This window comes from Castor canadensis, chromosome 12 (genome assembly GCF_047511655.1).
Source record: "Castor canadensis chromosome 12, mCasCan1.hap1v2, whole genome shotgun sequence".
In the NCBI taxonomy this organism is placed as follows: Eukaryota; Metazoa; Chordata; class Mammalia; order Rodentia; family Castoridae; genus Castor; species Castor canadensis.
This window is the reverse complement of record NC_133397.1, coordinates 74,736,339-74,760,034: the sequence shown is the minus strand read 5'-3', so window position 1 is coordinate 74,760,034 and position 23,696 is coordinate 74,736,339. Positions and strand designations below refer to the sequence as shown.

General features: G+C 38.8%; 1 protein-coding gene across 1 annotated transcript in view; it reads right to left on the bottom strand.

The window, feature by feature from the left end:
- Dnah6 (dynein axonemal heavy chain 6) overlaps positions 1-23,696 on the bottom strand; it is a 260,955-nt gene that overhangs the window by 18,577 nt on the left and 218,682 nt on the right. The window contains exons 64-69 of the mRNA XM_074050092.1: positions 9,616-9,806; positions 6,751-6,911; positions 4,001-4,089; positions 2,974-3,120; positions 1,437-1,575; positions 622-741 (exon numbers count right to left, since the gene is read on the bottom strand). Coding sequence (XP_073906193.1) covers positions 622-741; positions 1,437-1,575; positions 2,974-3,120; positions 4,001-4,089; positions 6,751-6,911; positions 9,616-9,806 — 847 coding nt within the window. The remainder of the gene's footprint in view (positions 1-621; positions 742-1,436; positions 1,576-2,973; positions 3,121-4,000; positions 4,090-6,750; positions 6,912-9,615; positions 9,807-23,696) is intronic.

The window sequence follows — 23,696 nt, the reverse complement described above, 5'->3', positions numbered from 1 at the left end:
GAGAATTCAGGGATGCACTGCTGAAAGATGTGCCTCATTAAGGGCTCCAAACTTACACTCATGTTAGAGACTTTCATATTTCTTTGATGAACAACAAACCTCTCCAGTTCCTGAAACCAAAAGCTACATTTGCGTAGCAGTGAAATAAATGGTTTGACTAGTGATGAAAGGACATGCAGTTGAATCTAATCAGTCTGTTATAAGTCAGTGGTGGGAACTTTTGTGAGTTCACTCTGTGCAAATCAGATCACTGCCTCCAAGGGGATCAGACCTGCTGTCTGACTCAGAGTGAGCTATTGCCAATTCATAAATCTGGTTTTTATTCGATTTGCTGTAATGGAAAATTTCTTTAATTACATTTAAAATATACCAGAATATAGCTTTGGAAACACACTTAGACACGGTAAGTCAATTTTAAGGCAGAAATAATTCAAAGTGGCTACTGTATACTATGCAGCTTTGTGCTCTTACTATCAAACCAGCCTTTCAGGTGTCAAGTGTGAGAATGGGCAGTGAGTTGTGAAGACTGGACACAGAAGGCTCCTGGATGGAAACAACTGAAAGATGCTGTCAACAGCTTCTTGGGAAAAGTCTTTTTCATAATATTGAAAAGCCATTCACCTGATTCAGAATATTTATAACCAGCTTGTAATGTTTCAGGAGAAAAAAATCTTTTCAAGACAGTACGAAGGCACCTTTGATCCCAGGTGTCTGTAACTCTACCACCATAAGTGATTTCACCTGAAAAGGAGTTTGCATTTTAAAATACATTAGTTTCTTTTTAAATTATTAAGCATACCCAAATTCTAACAGGTTTATTTATATACTAAGTTATTTGGTACTGAAAGAGGAAAGAATACATCAAAATTTCCTTCTGCTATGTATGCCTCCCAAAGATAATAAAAGTTGATTTTTCAAAGTAGAAAAAAAATCTAGTGTATGTACTCTACCTGAATAATTTTTCGAAATAACAGAAACTGGGCTCTAGTTACATAGTTGTCATTCCAAAATTATGAGTAGGAAAGAACAACTCTGGAATGATATTGCATGCTAATACAATTCCTTGGAAAATTTCCAGATTCATTGCTACAATTTGCCATTCATCCCTGTAGTGTTCCCAGAGGGATTTCATGCATGGGGTTTTTGTTAGGATTAATTAGAGGAAAGTGATTAAAATAGTGCTCAGCATGTAGCAAGACCTATATAAGTTTTTCCTATTATTATTATCATTGAAGAAAAATCTGCCCAATTTTCTAAGTGTAAATATTTCCATGATGTGCTTATTATAACCCTAAATTCACATATGGACCACCAGAAGTCATCATCACCACCATTAAACTCTGGGGGAGGATTCTATCTTCACACAGACTAGATAGATGTAAACCAATAACTTTGTGGTAGACAGCTGCATGTCCTAGCCTCGTGCACATACTGACCAGTAATGTAAATTAGTGCATCCCAGGGAATCTTTCCTTCTTGACAGTAAAGGTTGAGATTCAATAACGCACATTCCCTGTCACTGTCATTAAATTCATAGCAGATATTCCAACCAAGGGGGCCAAACTTTTTTCTTTCCTGGAATGGAAAATGAAAATAGTCTGAAATAAAATTTTCTGAGAGTAATTTTATGAAAATATTGAAAAATTAAAGATTTCCAGTCAAAACCATGTACTTCAACTTCAGCTAGATTTTTATCAAACAGGTGAAGCACATCTTCCTCCAATACTGGTCCCTCTCCATATTTCCAAAAGAAAATTTGCTATTCCTGGAAATTCAGCAGCTCTGTCAAAAGTAAATTTGTTCTTCAGGATAAAAACATTTCCCCATCAAAACAGGAAAAAATATCCCATCTAGAGTTTTTTGGCATAGAAATACTGACACTGCAATCATCCATCTGGTAGAGACAGAGAACTACCCCCTACTGCTTTAAGGAGTTTGTCCATGGCTTTCAGTCATGTTATCCTCTGCTAGTTAAAGACTGACTTCCCCATGGTGACATTAAAAAAAAAACTGGTACAGATAATTGGTTTCATGACATTCCATAGTGAAATTCCCTCTTCCTTTGTTGTTTCCCCATCTACATTCACTTTTTAATTCTAAACTAATGATCATGTCAGAGTTCTATCCTATTAATCTCAAAATTTCAGCTACTTTTGTTGGTGGAACAAGGGCCCCACACCTGGAGACCTGATTCTCCAGGTGAACTCTAGGGAACTTTATGTTTATTTTTCCCATATTTTGCATGTTTAATCCTTGTATTTTCTTGACTGTATTTCTCTGTAGACAACACACAGTGGAAAATCATGAAGTCAGTCTAATCAAGACACTACATGAAATATATAGTTGGAGGGTCATAATTCAAATACAACATCACAGGATAGATAACAGACCAAATCATGAATCTTGGACAGAGGGAAAGAGACAGGTGTTGGTTGAAGATCATCCTTCAAAGGACTTTGGTCTCCAGTCATAGGTGGGGAGAATGCTGTTAAGGGTGGCAAGACCACTTGAAGGAACAGGTGGGAGTGAAACTATTGGGAGAGAAGTGAGGAGAACCTGATAATTGATTAAACATGGGTGAAGAGGGAGTTCAAAAATAATCCTGAAATTCTGATCGTAGGTGACTTAGAGAATGAGACCACCAATTGCACAATTAGATTCTGGAGGAGAAGCAGAGTTTGGGTGTGAGACAGAGCTGAGAAGATGGATTTTGTGCTTATGGAATTGGACCTACTGCATTCATCCAGGCAATAGTATTCTGTGCAGATCAGAATAGAGGTGGAAGCCAAGGCTGTGAAACACTGAGGAAAGGGGACAGAGATTGGTAGTTGGGTTAAAAGAACTTGTTTTCAACTGTAGAATGGAGCCCTCAGAGTTTCACAAGGTCATTTTCAATCTTTCATTTATTTCTTATTTATTTATTTATAACAGTGTTTTTCCACATTGCTAATTAAAAAGCAGAATTGAATGTACCTGAATAATTGCATGGAAGAAACAAATGCCAAATATTACTTGTCTCCATTTTCTTCCAAGTATATTTTCTTCAAAAAAGGCAGATGTCATTTCAGTAAATGCTCGTCTGATATTTGCACGTAAGCCTTTTGGAGGCTCATTGGTTACCTGGATTTAGAGGGAACATACGTGGTATGGCACAGAGGGTGATTTTTATAGATTCACATTGTTTTTGAATAATACAAGTAAATTGAAGCCAGGGAGAGGATGTAGATAACTGATTCCCCTGGGGGCATTCCTGGTATCTGTGAGCCTACTTTATGTCTTGTTCAGCCACAGTCCAGGGACAATAGGGCCTGGTGGGATCCTTAGACTGACAATGGTTAAAGCACCTGCTCAAGAACCTCAACATTTCCATTTGGTGTCCATTTTTCTAAACATGGGCCAGAAAGCATGCCAAAGCTCTCTCCTTTGGATTTTGCAGTCATCTCAAAATATGGCATTGTAGGGCTGGTGGAGTAGCTCAAGTGGTAGAGTGCCTGCCTAGCAAGCATGAGGCCCTGAGTTCAAACCCCAGTGCTGCCAAAAAAAAAATATGGCATTGTCCTACACTTTGTCCCATGATGTCCATGACGTGGGATGGGGGGAAAGAGGCACCCTTTGTTCCTCATATGCAGAAAATCCCATATATGGGAAACTTTCTTTGCTGAAGTCTAGCAGTTATACCAACTGCATGCCTTTCTGGATCTCAAATGTTGAAACATTCCCTTAACTCTGGGAGGGCATCTGTCCTTGTTACTCTGTACACTTGATATTTTCTTATGGAGGGAAAGAGCTGGAAGGGTTGAATAACCAGGCAAGGAGGTGCACTGTCTTAAGAAATCATTTCCCTGCTTGCTGTATGGGTGGAAAGGATCCCGACTTCTGCTGTTCCACCCTGGCTACACAGACTTTGACCTGGTTCTGTGTAGGGTCTGAGCCCTCTGGCGACCCTAAGTGAACACTCTGAGAGCAATCATTTCATGTTCCAACCATATGCACACATTACCTTGATAGAATTCTGAAGCACTGTAACAGGAAATGTACTACTAGGCATGGAGCTTAGAAAGAGTCGGAAAGTGTCCTTGATAGCACACTCTATTTAAAAGAAAGACAAAACAAGGGAAAAGAAAAATGTTTAGCTTGTAGTAGCATTTTCTATAGAAATAATTATTTTAGGGAAGGAAAAAATACTGTAAATTCTGTTTAAAGATTTAGTTAGGCAATTTCAAGTATGCTGTGAACTATTTTAAGATGGGGTGGGAGGAGTTCTGGAAACTTCACATCAGGAAGGTGGGTAGTCTAGATGCTGGTCCATTGGATAAGGAAATTATAGACACGTCAATTTTTAATACCCTATGAGCTACTGAAATGGGGAAATTTCAAAGAAGATAGTTACTGCTAACACATTTAACTTGCATTTTTTCTAAGCCATTCATTTTAAGGCACATTGCATAAAAATATTCAGAAAGCCCCATGGAGAAGAAAGGGAGCCCCCTTGGTAGAGAAGTTGCAAAGGGAACAGAGGTAGCAGGGGTACAGAGGGACCCCATGGATAGCATCAACAAGTTAGGTTGATGCTACTTGCTGAGTGCTGACAGGGAAGATGAGGAAGAACAAGACTACACTTCAGCTTCAAAAGGCCGAAGTAAAGTTGGAAAACTCACTGTTCCCACCATAGAAGACACAGGCGTGATCTCCCTTGGCATCAGCTTTAAGAACACATTATGCTGTTTCTTGAACATGCCAGAATGGTTCCTTCTCTAGCCTTTGCACTGGCTATTCCCTCTGCCTGCAGTGTTCTTCCTGTTCTTCCCTTGGATTCCCTCACTTTCTTCCTGTCAAACGTCACCTTCTCAAAGAGGTTTACCCAGATGGCACCATTTAAAACTGCTATCCGCCTTCCTCCATACCATCACCCCATGCTGATCTTTCTGATGTTCCTAACCTTACTCTCCTTTTTAGTTTTTCCAAAGCACAATCACATTTTCTCCTGCCACACAAGTTCTGAATTTGCTATGTGATTTATTCATTGCCTGTCTCCTCTCACTAGAATGGAAGCTCTGTGAAGGCAGATATCCACAGGGCGTATTTATTTGTTCATGGATATATTCTAAACACCTAAAATAGTAGGTTCTGAATTGTTCATTGAGTGACTGCAGATCAAAGCTGAATTTATGTTTCTTGATTTGGTAATCAAAACTCATGAAACACACTAAATAGGCAAAATTTAAAATTAGTTCTAGTACAGTTATGAAAACAGTTACTCATAGAAGTAAGCTGGAACTGAAATCTTATGGGACAATGATTTCACTAACCAAAAAAGAAAGAAAAAGGCCAAGTGTGGAGAAACATTTCGCATACTTTTCCAGTTACAATTTCAAAAGCATGAAGTATCTTTTTTCTTTCCTTTTTCCTTCCTCCCTTCCTTCCACCTGAAGTGGGACTGAACCTAGGCCCTTGAGCATGCTCAAGAAATAGAAATAGCTATAGAAATTTAGAGTAGGAAGAGAATCTTGGAAAACACCGTAGTGCATCTTGGCAATGATGCTCTGCACTCATTTTGTAGCTAGGGAAACTGAGGCCTAGAGAAAAGATGTGGCACACACGGCCATGAAGCAGTGAACAGAACTCTATAAAGGTTTTAGAACTTTGAGTCCAGAGGTTTTTTTTTTAATTTCAGTTTTTTTTCTTTCCCTTTCTTTTTTCAGTTTACTACCCAAATGCATTTTCATTTTATACTGATTCCAGTTAAACATCAGAAGTCAAATGGTTAGGTTAAAATGATTATAGCAAGGCGCTACCTGCTAAGATTTAGTGAGCTGTAAGCAAAACCCACAAACCCAGCTGATCCAGTCTCCTTGGAGAACTGGTGAATGCTTTTCTCTTGGGCTGGCTACAGTGAAGTGAGAGTCTCTGTGTTCTAGAGGTTTGTGTAGTACCACTGCGGCAAACTATTTTTTTTTTTAATGCTATCCTTAGCATTTTTATCTTAATTAAAATCCTATCATCAGAGACCCCTGAACTTGTCATTTCTCATTTAATACAAGTTTCATTTCTGTAGGGAGCAGGCCATCTCTTATTTGTAACTGTAGAAGAGTAGCGGGAGTAGAAACTCTAGGCGGTGTACACACATGACTCCTTGTCCTTGTTGGAAGCAGCCTGCAGATTACAGGGATGAAGGGTAGGGGGATTTAAGGGGAAGGTGGTTGGTGACTTGTGGTGCAAGCTGGCTACCCTTGTGAAGGAGTAACTCCTCACCTGGCCAGGAACCACTGAGTAAAGTGATTTCCAAGACTGGCTGTGTAACTTTTGCCTTTCCAGAAAGCTCACAAAAGAAGACCCCAGAAAAAGGGTTCTGGATATCCTAGGCCCATTGGTGGTTTTCACCCATGGGCTTCTGGTTCTGTATTTTTAAGTTCAATTTTCTTTTTTTGACCCAAGTCTGGCTTTCTATTTTTTTTAACCATGCTCATAAGGTTAAATATTCCAAACTCAAATTGCCTTCCACACAAGGCAATATGAAACAAAGATTCAGTGGATCATTCCCCTAACCTGGGGTCTGGAGGGCTATTTTTTTATTCCTGTTTTGTAACTGAACTAAACCTGTCTAGCACTCAGATTTATCTTCTATAAACAGAAGAAGCACAACATCTACAATAAAGAACTACAGTGAAGAGCTGCTATCAGGACTGGGTTCGCCAGCAGAGCTACCTAGAAGTGGCATATTGTTATGCAGGTGCTATGTGCTCAGCGTACTTGGATCTGTGAAGGTCTTAATGAGCTCTTCCATTGCCAACATCCAAGAAACAGCGAGATGGCAGTTCTGCAGAAACACCCAGTTTCCTGACTTCATAGCATCCTTGATCATTTTCTCAGCAATGGGTCCTTGTCCTTGCCCCAGAGAAATTGACTGCACTCTGAATTGAACAAGGACAACAAAAGACTGTTTTATGCTATTTTAAGTCATACAGGTATCAATATTTTAAGAATATGATATGATTTGTGTTGGTTATAACACAAACATTTCTAATCTTAATTCTGATAGATCTGAAAATATTTTCTTATTTTCAAAAACATTTTTAACACACAAATAAGAAAGTGCTAAAAACAACCATACAGATTTATGAATGATCACAAATGAACACCTGTGGTTGAGAAGAAAACTTTGCTGACACTCCAAAGGTATCTCCTCTATGTCCCTCTCCACTCCAGTCATTTCTCTTTCCTTCTTCCCAAAGGTGATCACTGTCCTAACATCTAACAACAACACTATAGAATAGTTTTAAAAAATTTAAAAAACTAACTCTAAAATATGTACAGAAAAAGTGCACAAGCCAATAGTGTATGGCATAATGAATTCTTCCAAAACTCTCAATTCTCCTGCCTCAGCCTTTTTAGTATTGGGATTGTCAATCTGTTTTTTTTTTTTTTCCCAAGGTACTGGGGTTTGAATTCAGGGTTTTGCACTTGCAAGGCAGGCACTTTACCACTTGAGCCAAGCCCCCATAAAAAAGATGTCAATCTTAAAGCGAGAGCACACAAGGGAGGTATGAGGATAGGTAAGACACGCAAAAAACTAGATAGCATTTGTTGTCCTCAATGCAGAGAAACTAATGCAGATACTTTAAAGCGACAGAGGCCAATAGGAGAAGGGAACCAGGAACTAGAGAAAAGGTTAGCTCGAGAAGAATTAATTTAGAGGGTAACACACATGCACAGGAAATCAATGCAAGTCAACTCCCTGTATAGCTATCCTTATCTCAACTAGCAAAACCCTTGGTCCTTCCTATTATTGCTTATACTCTCTCTTCAACATAATTAGAGATAAGGGCAAGATAGTTTCTGCCTGGTAGCGAGGCGGTGGGGGGAAGATGGAGGGGGCGGGGGGGAAGGAAGGGTAGGGGGTGAAGGGGGAGAAATGACCCAAACATTGAATAAAGAAAAAAATAAAATAGGTGACTATAAAAAAAAGTGGCAACACTAAAAAAAAAGATATCAATCTTTTAAAATTATCACATTTTTGCATTTGATTTAAGAAATCTTTCTATAGCCTGGATGATATTCTCTTGTATTATCTTCTAGTTATTGTTTTGACTTCTAAGATTAGATCTGTCATCCACTGGAATTGAATATGTATAGTGTGAGGAACAGATCAAGGTTCATTTTAAGTGTATGGCTGTCAAACTGATTCAGGACCATTTATTGGAAAGATTCTTTTTGATTCATGCTCTGAATTGCCTGTTCTGTCATAAATGGTATCCCAATACACATGAGTCTTTTTCTGAATTTTCTATTCGCTTTCATCTCTTTATCTAGCCTGTATCACTACCACAATGTCTAAATGACTTTACCTATATAATAAATTTATAGTGCAAGTATTGAAATGTCATTCCTATACCCCATAAATTACACAATTACTATGTATCAATTAAAAATAAAAGTATATTTAAAAGTTTTTGTCCGGTAAGTTCAATGTCAGGTTTTCCTCAGGGTCAGTTTCTGTTTAATTTTTTTTCCCTGTGAATGGGCTATGCTTTCTTATTTTTTTTGATGCCATGCAATTTTTTTTTGTTGAAAAGTAGACATTTTAAATATTATAATGTGGCAACTATAGAAATCAGATGGTTTCCTATCCTTGGTGTTTATTATTGCTACCTATTGTGGTTGCTGTTTTGGTTGTTTAGTGACTTTGTGAATTAATTTTGCAATGTCTGTATTCTTTGTTGCATGCAGATATTGATGTCTCTGTTGAATAACTAGTGGCCAACTAGTTATTCAACAGAGATTTCATTATATGCCTGGAGCAACAACAACAAAACCCTCCCATTTGCATGTGGACTTTGTGTGTGTCTTGGGTCATGTCTTCAAAACTCAGCTGGGCTGAATAAAGGGGGACTCAGTTTGACTGGAATTGGGGCACTGGGTCTTTTCTGGACTTCAGACTCAGAGTGAAACATTGGCTTTTCTTGTATCTCAAACTTGGTTGACTTTTGAATTGAAACATATAACATCATCTTCCCTGGATCTGAGACTTTTGGACTCAGACTTGAACTACATATCATCAGCTCTCCTAATCCCCAGATTGCTTACTACAGAATTTGGACTTCTCAGACTTCATAATTGCATGAGCCAATTTCTTATAAAAAATCTCTATACATAAACACATATATGCATATATACATATACACAACCCCACCCATACCCTCTCCTCTTGGTTCTGTTTTTCTTCAGAAGACTAACTTTTTAAAATGAAGAGACGGGATCCATCATCCCCCTACAATTCTCAGTCCAGCAATCAGGCCAGACCAGCCACTTCATGCAGGAACCCATCAGAGCTGGAGGCCATTATGAGAAAAATGAGATTTAATAATGGAACATAAAGAGCTCTGATTTTTTTGCACATTTGAGTAGGTAGTAAACTTCAGTACATTTATGTTTACATTAAAATCATGTTAAATACGAAATAAATTTGAATCACTATTCCATTAGATTATTATCTCTTTGGTTTAAATGAAATATATAGCTGCTTTTATGCTTTTGAACCCATTTTAACAACATACATAGCTAAATCTTAACATATTTTGGGAAAATTTTCATATGGATTATGAAATGTGAACTTACCGTTCTGAATACCCACTTTCCCTGGCAAACCTCTGAAAGGCACCCATGGGATCTGAGCCTGTGCTTAAGATGAACACCAGGGGTGTGCAGTTTGACATGTCTTGATATAGAGTAGGCAGGTCCACAGGTGGGGTCTCTATAAACTGTTTTCCAAGATTTTCTATCACAAAGGCTGTAAGAGCAAAAACCACCTGAAAGTTGGAAAGGAAAAAAACCATTAAAAATAGGATGTTGGATGAGGATCCTTCATAGTTTTATCCTAATTTTCTCCTTTGATTCTTCTGAGGGCAGGGTCTGTACGTCTGCATTTAATCTCTGTTGATTTGGGTAGAATTTTTTCTAAAGACATAACCTTGTGGAGTCACCAATATCTACTGGCAGCCATGTTTCTCATGACTTCATTGGGCAGTGGTTGGATAAGAGGAAAATCCCCCACCATCCTGTTTACTGTAGTCCCTGCTTTACCCACAGGAGATACATTCTAAGACTCCCAGTGCATGCCACAAACCACGGATATTACTGGACCTTATATGTTATATGTCTATTATGTTTTTGCCCATATATACACATACCTACAATAAAGTTTAATTTGTAAGTTAGGCATAGTAGGAGCTTAAGAATAATAACTAACAATAAAATAAAACATTATAATAATTTCTGTAATTAAAGTTATGTGAATGTGGTTTTCTTGAGATGATGTGAGATGATCCAAAAACCTAAGAATGTGATAAGATGATGTGAGGGAACATTCCAACATGGTCACGGGCCATGGCCTTGGAGTATACCTTCTATGGCCAACTAGGAAAAGGTGTTCACATATTGTCCATTTACATGAGGATGTATTATGGAACTAACTATGAAGGAGGTGTGGTTCAGAAGGAATAGCCATGCAACAGGGCCAAGGGGACTGGGGCTTGGTTTTTTTTTATTGTTATTTTTTAATTCACATGTGCATACATTATTTGGGGCGTTTCTTCCTCCTGTCCCCCTTCCCCACCCTCTCCCCCCTTCCCTCCTCAGTTCCAGGCAGGTCCTGTTCTGCCTTTATCATTAGTTTTGTTGAAGAAAAGAGACAAGCCTAATAAGGAAGACAAAGTGTTTTTGCAAGTTGAGTTGAGGATAGCTATACAGAAATATTCCTAGCATTGCTTTCATGTACACGTGTTATGACCCATGTTCTCATTTCTAATTGATCATTACCCTGGTTACTGATCCCCTTCTCATGATAACCTCTGTTGCTTTAAGGTTTCTGTATTAGTTCCTATGGAGTGGGGACATCAAATGCTTTCATGTTTCGGATTTTCTACCTATTTCTGTATCACCAAAATGTGCTGTCCCCTTATCATGTGATCCAAGTCCAACCACATTGCTGCATTTGCTCTAGACCTAAAGTCCGCATGTGAGGGAGAACATACGATTTTTGGTCTTCTGAGCTTGGCTGACCTCACTCAGAATGATGTTCTCCAGTTCCATCCATTTACCTGCAAATAATAAGATTTCATTTTTCTTCATGGCTGAGTAAAATTCCATTGTGTACAAGTACCACATTTTCTTGAACCGTTCATCAGTAGTGGGGCATCTTGGTTGTTTCCATAATTTGGCTATTATGAATAGTGCTGCAATAAACATGGGTGTGCAGGTGCCTCTGGAGTAATCTGTGTTGTATTTCTTTGGGTATATCCCCAGGAGTGGGATTGATGGATCATATTGCAGGTCTATGTTTAGGTTTTTAAGGAGTCTCCAAATTTTTTTCCAGAGTGGTTGTACCAGCTTGCATTCCCACCAGCAGTGGATTAGGGTTCCTTTTTCCCCACATCCTCACCAGCACTTGTTGTTGGTGGTGTTTTGGATGATGGCTATTCTAACGGGTGAGGTGAAATCTTAGTGTGGTTTTGATTTGCATTTCCTTTATGGCTAGAGATGGTGAGCATTTTTTCATGTGTTTTTTTGCCATTTGAATTTCTTCTTTTGAGAAAGTTGTATTAAGTTCAGTTGCCCATTTTTTAATTGGTTCATTGATTTTAGGAGAGTTTAGTTTCTTAAGTTCCCTGTATATTCTGGTTATCAGCCCCTTGTCTGATGTATAGCTGGCAAATATTTTCTCCCACTCTGTGGGTGGTCTCCTCAGTTTAGAGACCATTTCTTTTGTTGTGCAGAAACTTTTTAATTTTATGAAGTCCATTTGTCCATCCTTTCTCTTAGTTGCTGGGCTGCTGGGGTTCTGTTGGGGAAGTCCTTGCCTATACCTATTAGTTCCAGAGTGTTTCCTGCTCCTTCCTTTAGTAACTTCAGCGTTTCAGGTCTGATATTTAGGTCTTTAATGCATTTTGAGTTGAAACTAGTACAGGGTGATAGACATGGTTCTAGTTTCAGTTTCTTGCAGATGGATAACCACTTTTCCCAGCAACATTTGTTGAAGAGGCTGTCTTTTCTCCATCGTATGTTTTTGGCACTTTTGTCAAAAATGAGGTGGGTATAGTTGTGTGGATTCTTATCTGGATCTTCTATTCTATTCCACTGGTCTTCATGTCTGTTTTTGTGCCAGTACCATGCTGTTTTTGTTATTGCTTTGTAATATAGTTTGAAGTTGGGTATTGTGATACCTCCAGCATTGCTTTTTTTGCTGAGTATTGCCTTGGCTATTTGTAGTCTCTTGTATTTCCAAATGAACTTTAGAGTAGATTTTTCAATCTCAGTGATGAAAGTCATTGGGATTTTGATGGGAATTGCATTAAACATGTAGATTGCTTTCGGTAGTATAGCCATTTTTACTATGTTGATTCTACTGATCCATGAGCACGGGAGATCTTTCCATCTTCTGTAATCTTCTTTGATCTCTTTCTTTAGGAGTTTGTAGTTCTCCTTATAGAGTTCATTCACATCTTTTGTTAAATTTACTCCTAGGTATTTGATTTTTTTGAGGCTCTTGTGAATGGAATTATCTCCTTATATTCCTTCTCGGTTTGTTCATTGTTGGTGTATAGAAAAGCTAATGATTTTTGTGGGTTGATTTTGTATCCTGCCACCTTACTGTAGCTGTTTACGGTGTCTAAGAGTTTTTGGGTGGAGTTTTTTGGGTCTTTAAGATATAGGATCATATCATCTGCAAATAAGGATATTTTGACAGTTTCTTTACCTCTTTGTATTCCTTTTATTTCTTCTTCTTGCCTAATTGCTCTGGCTAGGAATTCCAGTACTATGTTGAATAGGAGTGGGGATAGTGGGCACCCTTGTCTCATTCCTGATTTTAGGGGGAATGGTTTCAGTTTTTCACCATTAAGTATGATGTTGGCTGTAGGTTCGTCATAAATAGCCTTTACAATGTTTAGGTACATTCTTTCTATTCCTAGTTTTCTTAGAGCTTTTATCATGAAGTGGTGTTGGATCTTGTCAAAGGCTTTTTCTGTGTCTATTGAGATGATCAAGTGGTTTTTGTCTTTGCTTCTATTGATGTGCTCTATTACATTTATAGATTTGCATATGTTGAACCATCCCTGCATCCCTGGGATGAAGCCAACTTTGTCATGCAAATGATCTTTCTGATGTGTTGTTGGATTCGGTTTGCCATTATTTTATTTTATTTTTCAATGAAATGATTTTTTTTTTATTATTCATATGTGCATACAAGGCTTGGGTCATTTCTCCCCTTTGCCCCTACCCCTCCCTTACCATTATTTTATTGAGATTTTTTGCATCAATATTCATTAAGGAAATTGGCCTATAATTCTCCTTTTTGGAGGTGTCTTTGTCTGGTTTTGGGCTGAGAGTTATATTGGCTTCATAGAATGAGTTAGGCAGTGTTCCTTCCCTTTCTATTTCGTGGAACAGTATAAGGAGAGTTGGTATTAGTTCTTCTTTAAACGTCTGATAGAATTCAGCAGTGAATCCATCAGGTCCTGGACTTTTCTTTTTAGGGAGACTCTTGATTGCTGCTTCAATTTCTTTTTGTGTTATAGATCTATTCAGGTGTTTGATATCTTCTTGGTTCAGTTTTGGGTGGTTGTAAGTTTCTAGAAATCTGTCCATTTCCTCACGATTTTCAAATTTATTACAGTATAGGTTCTCAAAGTAGTCTCTGATGATTTCCTGGATTTCCGTGGTATTTGTTGTTATCTCCCCTTTTGCATTTCTGATTTTACTGATTTGGGTTTTTTTTCTCCTCATTTTAGTCAGGTTTGTCAGGGGTCTGTCAATCTTATTTATTGTTTCAAGGAACCAACTTTTTGTTTCATTGATTCTTTGTATGGTTTTTTTGGTTTCTATTTCATTGATTTCAGCCCTTATTGTAATTATTTCTTTCCTTCTGCTTGTTTTGGGATTTGCTGGTTCTTGTTTTTCTAGGAGTTTGAGTTGTAGAATTAGGTCATTGATTTTAGATCTTTCTGTCCTTTTAATATATGCACTCATGGCTATAAATGTTCCTCTTAGGACTGCCTTTGATGTGTCCTATAGGTTCTGGTAGGTTGTGTTTTCATTTTCATTAACTTCCAGGAACCTTTTAATTTCCTCTTTTATTTCATCAATGACCCATTTGTCATTGAGCAATGTGTTGTTCAGCTTCAAACTCTTTGCATGTTTTTTACTACTGTTTTTGTTGTTGATTTCTAATTTTAATGCATTGTGGTCAGATAGAATGCATAGATTATTTTTATTTTCTTATATTTGCTGGGGCTTGCTTTGTGCCCTAAGATATGATCAATTTTTGAGAAGGTTCCATGGGCTGCTGAGAAGAATGTGTATTGTGCAGAAGTTGGATGAAATATTCTGTAGACATCAGCAAGGTCCATTTGATCTATGGTGTGGTTTAGTTCTAGAATTTCTTTATTGATTTTTTGTTTGGATGACCTATCTATTGGTGATAGGGGAGTATTAAGGTCTCCCACTATCACTGTGTTGAAGTTAATATATGCTTTTAGGTCCTTCAGGGTATGTTTGATGAAATTGGGTGCATTGACATTAGGTGCATATAGGTTGATAATCGTTATTTCCTTTTGGTCTATTTCCCCTTTTATTAGTATGGAATGTCCTCCTTTATCTCATTTGATCAATATAGGTTTAAAGTCTACTTTGTCCGAGATAAGTATGGCCACTCCTCAGGGACCACTGGCTTGATAAATCTTCTTCCAGACTTTCACTTTCAGCTAGTGCTTATTTCTGTTGATGAGCTGGGTCTTCTGTAGGCAGCAGATTGTTGGATCTTCCTTTTTAATACAGTTTGCTAGTCAGTGTCTTTTGATGGGGGAATTTAGTCCATTAACATTCAGTGTTAGTATTGATAAGTACGTGGTGATCCCTGTCATGTAGTTGTCTTTGTTGATTAAGAGTTTGATTATGTGTAGCTGAAACAATGTTACTCTTTACTTTCTTGCCTTTTCTTCTCCTGTGGTTTGGTATTGCCTGCCCTTTAAGGTTTTGTTTGCTTTCATTAGCTGTGTGCAGAATTCCTTGGAGAATCTTTGGTAGTGATGGCTTGGTGGTCATATATTGTTTTAATTTCTGCTTATCATGGAAGACTTTTATTGTTCCATCTATTTTGGATGATAGTTTTGCTGGGTTAAGTATCCTAGGATTGAAGTTATTTTCATTCAGTGCTTGGAAGATCTGACCCCATGCTCTTCTTGCTTTTAATGTTTCTGTTGAGAAGTCTGCTGTGATTTTGATGGGTTTACCTTTGTATGTTATTTGTTTTTTCTCTCTTACAGTCCTCAATATTCTTTCCCTAGTTTCTGTATTTGTTGTTTTAATGATGATATGTCGTGGGGTAGCTCTATTTTGATCAGATCTGTTTGGTGTTCTGGAGGCTTCCTGTACCTGAATGGGCAGAGTTTTCTCTAGATTTGGGATATTTTCTGTTATTATTTTGTTGAAAATATTATGCATTCCTTTTTCTTGAACCTCTTTTCCTTCTTCAATGCCCATGATTCTCAGGTTTGGTCTTTTAATGGAGTCAGTGAGTTCCTGCATTTTCTTTTCACAGATCTTGAGTTGTTTAACTAATAGTTCTTCAGTTTTTCCTTGATTGCCATTTCATCTTTGAGTTCTGAGATTCTGTCTTCTGTTTCTTCTATTCTGCTGGAATGGCCTTCCGTTTTGTTTTGTATTTCTGTTTCAATCTTTTTTTTGAAGTTTTCCATATCATGGGCTACTTCTTCTTTAATAGTGTCAATTTTTGACCTTAATTCATTTATCTCTCTGCTTATGGTGATCGTTGTTTCAGTTTGGTGTTTGTTTAGGGCTCCTATGATTTTATTTATTTGTTTCTGTGTTTTCTGATATTTTTGAGTTTTGTCATCTTGGAATTTCTTGAGTGCCCCCTGTACGTTTTGGTTGACCATGTCTAGTAGCATCTCTATAAAATTCTCATTAATTACTTGTCGAATTTCTTCTTTCAGTGTTTTCTTGTGTTCTTCATTGGGCTCCTTGGTATAGTTTATCTTTGTTTTGTTGGAGTCTGCCTGTGAGTATCCGTTTTCTTCATTTTGCTCTAAATCCTATACTACTTTATTTTTTGAGGAAGAATGGTTTCCATCCCTTTTTCTTCTTCCCATATTTCCACTAGGTACAATTTCTGTCCCTGGACTATGTGTAATTTGATATTAGCTGGGTTACAATATTAATAATAACAGAGTCATGAGAGAAGGATAAAAAAGAGAAAGAAAAGGGAAGATAAAAGAAAGAGAGAAGAGAGAAAAAAAGGAAAGAAAGAATGAAAAAAAAATGGAAGAGATGGTGGGTGATCAAACAGCAAACCAGGCTGCCAACCCCTTAAAAAAGGGAGAAAAAAAAAATCACCAGTTCTGGAACAGTAGGGCTGCAGGCTTAGTTGTTTTTAGTTCTTCAGTGTCCAGTCCAGTCTGTGAGTGTCTCTTAGGCATGCTTGGAGCCCTCTAGTGGCAGCCGACCGGGAGCCTGGTGGAGCGGTTATCTGGGAAGCTTGTAGAGCTGGGGCAAGCTCCACCCAGGGGACAGGATTCCTGGCAGGCTGGTGGGTCCGGCTGTCTAGCACCAGGATGGTGCCTGTCCCAGCTGAGCAGGGCTCCAGTAGTTCCACACAGAGCTGGAGCCAGGCAGGGCCTGATGTTGGGGTGGGGGTCCGGTCATCCCACACGTGGCTGGGGCTCATCAGGGCCTGAAGGGCAGTGGGCTCAGCGGGAAGGGATAGGTATCCTGGCAAGCTGTGGGACCGGCTCCAGGCTGGGGTGCAGCGCAGTCTGGTAGCAGCGGTCCTGGTGGCCGTGGATCCAGCGGCATGGCTGAGGGGTGGATATTCCGGCGTGGTGTGGGTCTGGGGTTGGAGGCTGGCATGGCAGAGGGACGGGTATCCAGCTGTGTGTGGGTCTAGAACAGAGCTGGGTCTGGCGCAGCCCGAGGGGCGGAGAGCCCGGCAAAACGGAGCTGCAGCTCTGCAGACCTACAGGACGGGGATTTGGCAGGCCGTCTGTTCTTTCATTAGATCATGGTGTGGTGAAGCCTTCCACGATCTAAGTCTTTAGAGTGCCGTGTTTTTGGCTTTCCCTGGAGTTTTACCTTAGTCAGGCGTGTCTCCAGCTTCTCTTCAGGATCTCTGGGTCAGCTCAGGAGGTCTGCGGCTCTGTCTCTGTCACCATCTTGATCCTCTCCCTGGGGCTTGGTTTTAGCTCTAAGTATAATTTGTTTAGTCTTTCTAACATCAATTTTATCATCATTTTTCTTTAAAATAATTTTGATCATTGAGCTATTTATTTGCCTTTTACTTTGCTAAAAGGTGCTCCTGTAGTTTATAATAAATGACAATATACAAAACATTGATAATTTATTTCCTAGGGTTGCTATGAAAAATACCAAAATGGTAACACACTCATGAAATGCATTTGGACACAGACAGTTGAGAAATATTTCTCCTGCAAACAGGACAAATTTACTAATATTGTACAGAGCTCAAAGTTTTCAATGGTTTTACCACAAAGCTATTAGTTACACTGTAAGTTCTCATGTGTATCCAGAAATTTTATTTCTGAAACATTTAAAACATGCAGAAAATAAATTTACATAAAATACGTCCTTGACTAGGCACCAGTGAGCCAATACAAATCTAGTAATAGATATATCGAAGAACATGGTTAAGTACATAAAATTCAGAAAGGAGATGTGCTTCTCAGTCAAAGCCATGGAGCCAAAGATTCCCACAGAATTAGCATTCACTTTCTTGCCTTTTGATTTGGCCCAGTGTTACTTGTCTCTCCAGAGATAAGTAACACTTAGGTGACTCTTAGTAACTCTTAGGTGGAGGAACAGTTCCATCAAGGTGAGTGTGCATACACGCCAGCCCACTGCCCTTGCTAAGTGGTCCCCCTTACTTTCACAGTAAGTGGTTTAGAGTTCACTGCTGTTCACAGTAGTAGTAGTACATCAAAGATCTTGCCCATACAAAAGTTACTATAACAACTCTTATCTTATTCACTCAGCGAAGAGGCATCTTGGATTCTAGTTATTCTAGTTAGTATAAGTGAACCAGGCTTCCTGATGATGAGTCATGACAGACATAGTGGCTTGAATAAACAGTGCTCCCTTCATGACTGACTACATGCTGAGCAGGAGGAGTCTGACTTCCTAGCTTGAAATTCCTTATTGGTTCCTCAGCTCCAGCTTCTGTACACTGTGTGTCCAAAATATCCTTATTTTCAGAGTCATTATCAGATCCCCTTACATTTAAGAAAATACAGCCTTCCTGCAGTGGGCTTAGCTCTGCAGCCATTCTCTGAGTGCTCCCTTGTCCCATGCTCCTGCAGGTGTCTAGAAAGTGTGTACCAGTCTGCTCTCTCCTCAAGGGCTCTTTCTTATAACATGCTGGAAATGACCATCTTCTTCCTGATCATCTCTTTAAAATTAATTTGGAATTCTTATGTCTTTATTCTTAAGAAGATCTTTATGGCAATAATGGCAAAAACTTGCTTCAGATTTCTCATAATCTGTAAGATCTAGTCAGGCATTTCTGCAAATCCCATGTTTGGGTTGTTGGATGAGAATGTGCAATTTCTTTCCTCCCTTTCACCAAGTCCTTTGCTCTGGTATCCTCTCATTCTCTCCTTTATAAATTGGGGTTATCAATGCAAGCATATGTTGCTCTGTTTTGTTTTCCTTAGAACCTTTTTCTAGGTTTGCTGCCTGATTAATTCTTCACAGAGTCTCTAGCTGAGGTCCTCAGAACATGTTTCAGTTTAATCTTTCCATCAACATTCACAAGGCACGCCCCCCCCCCTTCCAGGGAATTCCTACATTCAGAGGAATACTTTTTTAAAGGCATATATGAGTTGATGGTACAAAAATTCACCATTGAGAGACTCTGTGCCCAGGGGAACTCTACCCAGAGGAAGGGGGTGGATATTTGGGAATAATGACTCCCTGTTCATCCTTTATCAGTGACCAAACTGAAGCTATGATGTAGTTGATCAAAAAAATAAGAACCCAGGGTGGTCTACTGAAATTGTTCACTAGACCAGAACACCTGTGTTTGCACTTCTTGCTATCACACCCAAGTTCCTGAGTCATAGAGAAGAAATCAAGAGGATGTTGAATGGAGTGAGGGTGTTAATTTTCTTCCTTACAGAAGGTTAATGGGTAGATCATTAAACTGGTCATAGGAAAGATAGTACCTCAAACTTGAGATTAGTAATAAGAATTACACAACTGGTAGCAGCATAATCAGCAAAAATTCATCAAGGAAAACCTATTCCTGAAGTTGAGGTTTAGTCTGCCATGATTTACTTGATTTTCTATGACTTGTTTCACTTGCTCCCAACAATAACTTAAAAAGTTTTGAGAGAGAAAACACTCAACAAATTAGGAATAGAAGGTCCTTTCCTCACATGATAAAGGATAGCTATGAAAATCCCACAGCTAACATTGCACTGAGTAACGAAAGACGGAGTAATTTCCTCTTATGAATAGGAACAAATCAAGGGCATCTGCTCTCACCACTTCTACTCAATACCACACTGGAGGTCCTCGTCAGAGTAATTAGGTAAGAAAATGAAATAAGAGGCATCTAGATTGGAGAAAAACAAGTTATACTATTTGTTTTCACATGAAATGATTTTGTATATAAAAATATTAGAAAGCCCACTAAAAATCTATGAAAATGAATAAATGAGCTCAGTAAGACTGAATATAAAAATATCCAAAACCAGTTGTGTTTTTATATAGCAGTAATGAGAAAAACAAAAGAAAAATTAAGGACAATTCCATTTACAGCAGATAGAAATGTTTAACAAAGAAGCATAAAACTTATTCTCTGAGAACTATAAAACTGTTGGATAAGGTCAAAGAAGATCCAAATGGACAGATAAATATTCCATATTCATGGAGAGGGAGACATTAACTCTGAAAATTCCAGCTGGCTTCTTTTCAGAAAATGACAAGTTGATCTTAAAATTCATATGGAAATTCAAGGAATCCAGAATAGCCTAAACAATACTGAAAAAGAGCAAAAGTTGGATTACTCATGCTTCTGGATTTCAACACTTACTAAACATTAGTCAACAAGGCAGTGTGGTACTGGTGTAACAGAGATATATAGAGAAATAGAATAGGACTGAGAATTCAGAAATAAATTCTCACAATTGATTTTTTTTTGTGAGGGTGCCAAGACCATTCAATGGGTAAAGAATAGTCTTTTCTTTTGCCTTGCCTTGCCCTGCCCTGCCTTCTTCCTTTCTCTTCCTTTCTTTTTCCTCTTCTCCCTTCCCTTGCCCTTTTCCCCCTCTCCCTCCCTCCCTTCATTCTTTTTTGGTTGTACTGGGGTTTGACCTTAGGCCTCATGTTGCTAGACAAGTGCTCTACCACTTGATTCATGTTCCCAGTCCTTTTTTCTTTTAGTTCATTTTTCAGATAGGGTCTTGCACTTTTGTCTGAGTCAGCTTTGGACCCAAATCCTCCTTGAACTGCCTCCTAAGTAACTGGGATGATAGACGTGGGTTACCATGATTGGCTTTGTTTTTGAGATAGGGTCTTATTGACTTTTGTTTGGGCTGGACTTGAACTGTTATCCTGCTTTCCAGTACCTTGGATTCACAGGTGTGCACTAACATGCCCAACAAGATACTTCTTTCAATAAATGGTGCTAGGACAACTAGATAGCCACAAATGAAAGAATGAAGATAATTATATATGCCTTATAACATATAAAAATTAACTAAAAATACTTAGAAGTGTAAATATTGGTGATTTTGGATTAGGCAAAAGCACTAATAGCACAAGCAAGAGAGAAAATGGATACTGGACATCAAAATAAAAAAAAATTGTGCTTTACAGGACACCATAAAGTAAGTGAAAAGATAATTCACAGAATGGGAAAAAATTTTTGCAAACCATGTGTCTGACAAGGAGCTTGTATCTGGAATTTATAAAGAAATATTATAATTCAACAATAAAAAGATGAACAACTCAATTAAAATGATAAAGGATCTGAACATTTCTACAAATAGCCAAAAAATCCCTTTCCCTCAGATACTCACTATCATTAGACACTAAGGACATGCAAATCAAAACCATAAGATATCACATAATATTCACTAGGATGGCTGTACAGTAGTTCCCCCTTATTTGTGGAGGATATGTTCCAAGACCCCCAGTGGATACCTGAAACTGCGAATAGTACAGCATACTATATGTCTGATAACTAAAATGGCTTTTAAGTGACTAATGGGTTGGTAGTACATACAGCACCCACCCACTAGGCAAAGGGGTAATTCACATCTCAGGTGATAGGGTGACACTTCATTATACTTAGAATGGCATGCAATTTAAAACTTATGATTTGTTCATTTCTGGAATTTTCTATTTAATATTTTCAGACCACAGCTGACTGTCCAATGATTGACCCTGTGTAAAGTGAAACTGCAGATAAGGAAGGACTGCTGTCATAAAGGAATCCTAAGTGAATATCCAGGAGAAATGAAAACATGTGTACACATGAAAACTTGAACATAAATATTTACAGCAGCAGTATTCATACAGCCAAAAAGTGAAAACATCACAAATGTGCATCAACTGATGAATGGATAATCAAGATGTGGTATATCCATGTTACAATATATTATTCTTAATAAAAAGAAACAAATACTGAGACATGATACAATGTGAATGAACCCTGAATATGCTGAATGAGAGAACAGATTTAAAAAAACCAGGATAGGCAAATCTGTACAGGCAGAGAGTGAATGAGTTGTTGACTTAGGGTTGGCGCTGATGATGATGGGTGTGAGGCTCCTTTTTTGGGTAATGAAAATGTTCAATATTGATTTGGTGATGAAGCACAAGTTCATGAAGATAGTATATCTTAAATTGGTGAATTATACTTCAATAAAGTTGGCTTTATGTCTCTCTCTATCTATCTAATGTGTACTTATGTCTATATCTGCAATAGCTCAAGTGGCATTTTTAGCATGTTCAAGTAACTCTTGCTTAGTCTCCATGACACTGGGCTCTCCTTTAGCAAAAAGTGTGCCAAGCACTGATGAGAATATTGTGGGGATTCTTCTTCCTTCATATAGCTTGCTTGAGTAATAACCACCACATTATAGGCCTAACAACAAGGATTTAAAGTTGCATTCCTACAACTGGGATCTTCTGAGTTGGGAAAGTCTTGCAATTGTTGCTCTGAGTGAGATTTCATCCTTTGCAATCCTGGTACATTATTATTTTTCAACAGAGCAAACTGGATCTCAAAGAAATTGCCCCTCCTGAGATGGAGGAAGCTTGGACCAAAACACCAGTCCTGTGGAGATTAGAATTCCTAGTGGATTTAACCTCAGAAGCCAATAATGTTACAGGTCACATCCTGGGTCATTAGAAATGCAAATTCTGGGCTCCACCCAGACCTACTGGGGGTGGACCCTAGGAATTTGTGATTTCACAAGTCCTCCAGTTGACTGGCACATACTGAAATTTGAGGACACTGGTGTACAAGATTTTTCTTGGCTGAGTTCTGTGGTGATGACTATTCTCTATCAGGAAATCTTTATTCCTTTCTGAACTAGATGATAGTTTCTTCTTTCTCTTTCCAGTTCAAATGTCTAATAGCTTTTTTCTGAGAGTTGTCAATAGTATTGATGCCAAAGAGAATTATTGGGATGATCCGAGATGGCAACTATGGTGCAGAAGCAGAAAGCATGAGCTCCGTGAATCAAAAACCTTGCTAAGATGTTGGAGCCACACTTGGTAGAAATAAAGCACCAAGGAGAATAAAAACTTTGCCACCCTGAACTCCTTAGCCTGTAGAAAGCTTCTCCATGCCACGTTACACTGAGAAAACAGGAGGGCTGCTGCCACCCCCAGATGCCAGCTCCAAACCTGCTTGGGAGACATTTGGCAGACCAAACAGTTGAGTGCCTAGCATCACGTGGCATTTACCCAGCCACCCCTGAGATAAACCAGCATAGTCCCCTGGGCAGACTGATCCTCCTCCAAAACAAAAAACCCCAACTTAGTAATAAACAACGAACTGAAAACTAGCACACAGCAGAGGGGGTGGGAACTCTGAAAGTGCATCAGAGAAGGGGGGAGGAGCAAGGAGCAGATCTCTATGTGGACTTTCAGTAAACAAATGCTGGAAAGGCAGGAGGGCCAACAGAAGGTGGGTGATAAGCTGCTGCTTAAAATAGGGCAGGTAGTGGTTCAAAAAGCTCATCTCCTGAGCCAGTGAGCAACATCCAAAGTCAAACAGCCCTGCAAAATTGAAAAACAAACAGCAAACCATCACAACACGCTGACAGCAGGGAGCCAGCTGACAGATCACTGACCTTGCCCCAGAGAAAGGGGATGAGGTAAAGAAACAAGCCCCCAGTAAACAAGCACAGTGAAAACCCAACTCCAAAGCAAGACAGATGGTGGGCTATATAGTTTATTCCAGAACCTAAGGACAACATACAAACTTAAACTGCCACACTTCACTGAGGGAGGAACTGACCAAGCAGCTGCCACTGAAAGAAGGAAAAAAAAAGAATACCACCCAACCACCTGGCAAGACTATGACAGAGCTTTGGCTTAAATACCAACACCACGACTAGATGCTGGAGGAATAACATCAAAACTTAAACTAAGAC